This window comes from Echinops telfairi, unplaced genomic scaffold (assembly GCF_000313985.2).
Source record: "Echinops telfairi isolate 266 unplaced genomic scaffold, ASM31398v2 ScPeMD7_5;HRSCAF=22, whole genome shotgun sequence".
NCBI classification, from domain to species: Eukaryota; Metazoa; Chordata; class Mammalia; order Afrosoricida; family Tenrecidae; genus Echinops; species Echinops telfairi.
Genome location: NW_022103901.1, coordinates 14,140,409 through 14,146,743, shown reverse-complemented (window position 1 = coordinate 14,146,743; position 6,335 = coordinate 14,140,409). Strand labels below are relative to the sequence as shown.

General features: G+C 45.4%; 1 protein-coding gene across 2 annotated transcripts in view; it reads left to right on the top strand.

The window, feature by feature from the left end:
* LOC101659839 (general transcription factor II-I repeat domain-containing protein 2B) overlaps nt 1-6,335 on the top strand; it is a 60,251-nt gene that overhangs the window by 27,539 nt on the left and 26,377 nt on the right. For both annotated transcript variants that reach the window (XM_045283883.1, XM_045283882.1), the window contains one exon: nt 4,738-4,857. In XM_045283883.1, coding sequence (XP_045139818.1) covers nt 4,738-4,857 — 120 coding nt within the window. The remainder of the gene's footprint in view (nt 1-4,737; nt 4,858-6,335) is intronic.

The window sequence follows — 6,335 nt, the reverse complement described above, 5'->3', positions numbered from 1 at the left end:
TCCCCCTACCCACATAATATCGCTACTCCCACTACTGCTCCTGACGGTTTTGTCTGTCCTGGATTCCATGAGCTGAGAGCTCTTATCTGTACCAATGTATGTACTCTGGTCTAGCCGGATTTGTAAGGTAGAACTGGGTCATGGTAGTGGGGGGACAGGGGAAGCATTCAGGGACTAGAGGAATGGTGGGTGTTTCGTCAGTGCTATACTGCACCCTGGTTGAATCGTCCCCTCCTTGTAACCCTTCTGTGGGGGGATGTCCAATTGTCTACAGATGTGGGCTTTGGGTCTCCACTCCCACCCCGCCTCTTTCACATCGATATAATAGTTTGTTTTGGATCTTTAGATACCTGACACCTGCTCCCATCGACAGCTCATGATCACACAGGCTGGTGTGCTTCCTCCATGTGGGCTCATTTGCTTCCCTGCTGGGTGGCTGCTTGTTCCACTCCAAGCACAAGGCCGTTCTGTGGCATTCCAGCCTCACTTTCCCCGGTGAAACGTTTCCTGTGTGCTGTCCGTCCCAGGCTAAGCTTTCGGTAGAGCAGTTGACGGCTGGGGAGGCATTTTGAATGCGTTCAATGGGGATTGCCTTCCTATGCAATGATTGTTGCTTTTCTGTTGTATGACGAATGGGATGCGGTTGTAAAACAATTTTCTTTCAAGCTTCGACTATTTCTCGAACCACTGAAACTGCTGCCAAGATAATCTTTATACCTTCAACCAGAAATGTCCCCCTGAAGCTTTCTTGAAACCAAACAGTGGTTTAGTTACCTAGAAAGAGCGTCTGCCATGAGCATCGAGCTCTCGTAAGATCTCCCTGGGTGGGATCACCACCGCATGGCTGGCAGTTAGTCACGCTTGGTGGCTTGTGTGTTGCTGTGACGGCAGCAGGGCCACCCCTGATGGATGGGTCTCCGAGAAGCTTCCAGACAAAAACAGATCATGGGAAAGGACTGTGGCGATTGACTTCTCAAACACTGGCCAGTGAAAGCCTTATGAGCAGCAGTGGGACCTGGTCTGAGATAGAAGAGGCCTCAGGCTGCGGGGCATTCCAAACAGCACTGGAGAGCTGCTCCTCCAAGTAGAGCGCATGACCGATGTGGAAGGTACAGAGCCTTTGAGACCTTCACTTGAAAAGAAACAGTTGCAGACACCCACTCGTATCTGAGTGTGAGCTAGCAGAAGTATGACTCTAGGAACATTGGAAGTCATACAGAAATGATCAAGAGCAATACCCTAGGCTTTGCTGAGCTGAAATGGACTGGCATCGGTCAGCGTGACCCCGTCATACGGTTTCTTATGTTGAGAATGACCAATTCAAGAGGAATGATATCACATTCATCATCCAAAAAACTATTTCCAGATCAATTTGGAAGTACAGGCTGTATGTAATAGTATCTAGATGCCCGCAAGGAAGACCATTCAGTACAACTATTACTGAAACTTAACATGCCGACCATTCATATCAACGATGAGGAAATTGGAGATTTCAAACACTTCAGCAAGTCTGAACTTGATCAAACATGCAGTCACAATGCAGTCATAATTACTGGTGATTGGAAACAAAGAAGAAAGGTCAGCAGTTGAAAAATACAGCCTTAAATTAAAATAAATAAATAAATAAATAGAAATACAGCCTTGGTGACAGAAATGACATTGGAACTCATATGATAGAATTTTGCAAGACCAATGGCATTCATTGCAAATACTTTTTTTTCAACAACATTGAATTGGTGATTATACACATTGAGATAGTTTATTGTGCCCGCCTGGCCAATAAACACAAGTAGGATTAACTGAAGGGCAGAGAGATAAATAGCTTGGTGAGCCTTGTCTTTCTTGTCTCTCGCTCTGTGATTATCGGACCAGTGTGCGGCTGCCTTGCTTGTTCTGTGCCTCAATTTAAAGGGTACACTACCTGTGGGATGCCTAGCCTGTGGACTGTGTCGCTGTAAGTTGAGGTCCCTTTAAGACATCTCTGGAGCTGGGGACTGGTGATTAGTGACCTGGCTGGCAGTTGGTGACCTGCCTTGTGATTGGCTGCTGTGCTGACATAGCCTAGCTCTCTCTATAAGTAGAGGAAGATCGGGCAGCAGCCTAGACTTGAAGGACTGCTAGTCTCTCACAATTCTCTCTCACTGGAGTGAGTTGCAGTGAGCCATTTGTAGTGCTTTATAATTTGACCGTTCATTACTTATATTATATATCTAAGTATCTTTATAAATAAATATATTATCAGCAATTTGGTTTTATCTCTCTAGAGAACCTTGTCTAACACACACATAGACCTCTCCAGATAGAATGTCTAGGAATAAGATCAGCTACATCTGTGGGAAGTTGAGGCAAAGGAGAAATTTAATATCATCAGTCATGTGGGGAGATGAGTCACTTAGGGTTCAGTATAGCAATAATGAAACCCACAACCTTCCTCTAGTTCTTAAACGCTTCCTCCCCCAACTACCAGGACCCCAATTGTGCCTTGCAGACCTGGCTAGACCAGATGATGCACAGCGGTACAGATGGGAATTGGAAACGCAGGGAGCCTAGGACAGATGAACCCCTCAGGACCAGGGGTGACAGTGGCGATACCAGGGGGGAAGGGGGGTGTAGAAAGGGGGAATGGATCACAGGGAGCTACATATAACCTCCTCTCTGGGGGATGGGCAGCAGAGGGGTAGGTGAAGGGAGACGCCGAGCAGTGTAATATAAGATATAATAATAATTTATAAATTATCAAGGGTGCATGGGGGAGGGGGGCGGGCGAAGGGAGGGGGGGGGAGGAAAATGAGCTGATTCCGGAAACCCAAGAGGCAAGCAAATTTTGGGAATGATGAGGGCAACAAATGTATAGATGTGCTTTACACAATTGATCTGTGTATTGTATGAGCCCCAATAAATTTATTTTTTAAAAATATATCATCAGTCATAACAAAACCAGAGGCTTCCTTCAGAACAGACTGTCAATTGCTGATATGCAAGTTCAAGTTGAAGATGAAGACAATTAAAACAAGTCCACAAGAGCCAAAAAAGGGTCCATTTGATTTTTAAAACCATCTATCTCAAGAGTAGGTTTGAAGCTTTGAACTCTAAAGGCTAAAGACCAGAGAAACTGTTGTAAGACTTCAAAGTCACTAATATGATGAAGCCCAAGGTCAGTTTTAGCAGTCTGGAAAGAATGGAAAGACAACAGTGACTATCAGAAGAGAATCTGCATTTTGCTCTTGAACAATGGCGTTGTCCGATCCAGTCAGTGGAGGTGCTTTCTAGCCGTTGTGCTAGATCCAGCTCCCTGGATCTCAATCAACTGGAAGAGATCCATGTTCGTGCCAAGTCCAAAGAAAAGTTATCCAACAGAATGTAAAAATTATCAAACAGTATTATAGCTATCATAAACAGGTTCAATTTTACTCAAGATAATTTTTTTAATGATTGCAGTACATTGATAGGGAACTGTCAAATTCAAACCAGGTTCAAAAATGGATGTGGAATAAGGGATATCATTGTTGATATCAGATGGACCTCGGCTGAAAGCAGAGAACACCAGGAAGATGTTCACTTGAGTTTTATTGACTGTGCCAAGGCATTCAACTGTGTGATCATAACAAAGTATAGATTACATTGCAAAGAATGAAAATTCCAGAACACTTCATTGTGCTCATGTGGGACCAATACATGGACCAAGAGGAAGTAGTTCAAACAGAAGAAGGGGGTGCTATGTGGTTTAAAATCAGGGTGCATTGGGGTTGTATCCTTACACCAGACTAATTCAATCTGTGTGCTGAGTAAATAATCCAAGAAAGCCGGGCTGCGTGAAGAACACAGTGTGAGAATTGAACGTAGCCTCTATGACAACCTGCACTCTGCCTAGGACATAACCTTGCCGAACACAGGGAAGACTTGAAGGGCTTACCCATGAAGGTGAGTTGACATAGTTATGGATACAGAGCAAAGACCCTGGATTACGTCACAATAGAAAGAAAACAGAAATCTTCACAATAAGCAACATCTCGATAAACAGAGAAAAGGTGGAAGTGATCAATACCCATGAAAGCAACAGTCCAGAAATCAGACCTTTAATGGCTTAGAAAGCAAAAGGCAGTTTTGAAGACTAAGGAGTGCCTGACCTAAGCCCCAGTGTCAGGTCCAATCACGTCATGTGCATGCAGAAGCTGCTCATTCATAAAGAAGAGTGAACATTGGCTAAGAATTTTAAATACAGCATGGACTGCCAGAAGAATAAGCAAACCTGTCTTGGAAGACGTAGAGACAGAAGCAAGGACGGTGAGACTTCATCTCTCATGCCTTGGACGTGTCATTAGGAAGGATGTCCTGGAGAAAGGACAGTGAAAGGGGGGAGACGGGCCGACCCAGTGGCTGCAACCGGGGGCTCAAACCTAGGCAGGATTGTGAAGATGCTGCCGGGCCAGGCAGGGCTTCGTGACACACAAGGTTGAATCAGAACTGACCCAACAGCCTCTAACAACCACAAAATAGATCACAGTGACAACCATTCGAAAGATTAGATAAGGAACTTTGTAGTCCTTTATCAGTAGATTCTCCAGGAATGACCACTAACCCCTATTACACTGGTCCTCGCAAATCCCTTTTCTATTAAAAAAAAAAAGATTTGTGACAAGAGCTTGTGTCATGAATATTCCTCTTTAATGTTTTTTCTTCCAAGAACAGACAGACAGCAGGGCAGACACTGACGCTGTGCCAATTGTCCATCCACAGGTGTTGCTGAAGGACTGCAGGAGAGGAAACCTCTGTGCCCTGAGAACGGGCTTCAGGCGGACGCAGGAGAGACAGAGATGCTCCGGAGAGCAGTGGAGGACTATTTCTGCCTCTGTTACGGTACAGTGCTCGTTAGGCATTCATCCTGTAAACCGCTTAGTTTGGAGCCGGATGGATGAGTTCACAGGCGTAGCTGCAGATTCTTTTACTGGGTGTAGCTATAAAAACTTGTTTTTGGTGTTTTAAAGCCCACATTTTCATGATCTGAACATCCAGTTCTTAAGTGCCGGGCTAATGTTCTCCTAGAAGGCAGCTTCATCTCGTCTGAGCCATCAAGCCTTCCCGATTGACCGGATTCGGTCGCTGCTCCGTTTCATGGCGGGCCCGTGGGATTAGGGAAGGTGCTCACTGTTGTTGATTCATTAACACCCTCGCCCCTCGCTTGCTTGAGTCTCCACGGGCATTCAGAAGGGACTAAATAAACAGAAGGCCTACCGGGGCCAGGTGTTTTAACAACTGTTGTTATTGCTTACTGTGGAGTCAATCCTACTTCCTGGTGACCTTAAGGGGCTTCAGGAAGTTCATGGAAAAAACAGAATGAAAAGACAATAGAATTTCCCCATGAACTTTCTGAAGCCCCTTCTGAGAGCCCAGTGAAATGCGGCCCAGTCCTACGTCGCATTTGTGACTGTGGCCTGCTTGAGATCGTTGTTGTGGTTATTAATCCAGGGGCCCTTCATGCGCACTGAGGGCTTCAGGTTCCACCGAGCCTATCCTTTCCTTTCGATCAGAATACAAATTAGTGGGGCGGCTGGTAGACTTCACTGTCGTAGAAGCACCTTCGCCTCCCAGGGCCCACTGTGTCGTTCCTGGAGAGCTCTACACATTGTATCCCTTGTACCGCCCTGTGAGCATTTGACTTTGGGGTGCCTCAGCATAGGGAGGGTCTCACCTTAACTTGTCCTCTGTGAACTGGGGCTGCGGCCCCTCAGCTCTTGTCAGCTGACACAAAGCCAGATGGTGATTTGAGGCCATGCTGATGTCCTCGCTTGTACACAGCAGTGCTGCCCTAGTTCATGGGGTGCGATGGGATGACCCCCATCCTCTCGGACTGCCGTTGAGATGACCAAGGGGGTTCTGGGGTGATGCCCCAGAGGGTGATGCCCCAAATTGTATAACCTCCGAGACAATGGGGGGGAAGGCTTGGTTTCCCCTCTTGCATGAATGTTTTCTTTCTTTTTTTTCTCTTTATTTTAATAAGTCATTTTATTGGGGGTTCTTGCAGCTCTTATAACAATGCATACATTAATTGCACCAAGCACATTTGTACATAAGTTTCCATCATAATTTTCTTTCTTTTTTAACCATTTTACTGGGGGCTCATACAACTCTTTCAAGCACCTTTGTACATTTGTTGCCATCATCATTTTCAATACATTTTCTTTCTACTTGAGTCCTTGGTATCGGCTTCTCATTTATCCCCCTCCCTCCCCCATGAAACCTGATAATTTATAACTTATTATTTTTTCATGTTTTATACTGCCTGATGTCTCCCTTTACCCACTTTTCTGTTGTCCATCTCCCTGGGAAGGGGTTAT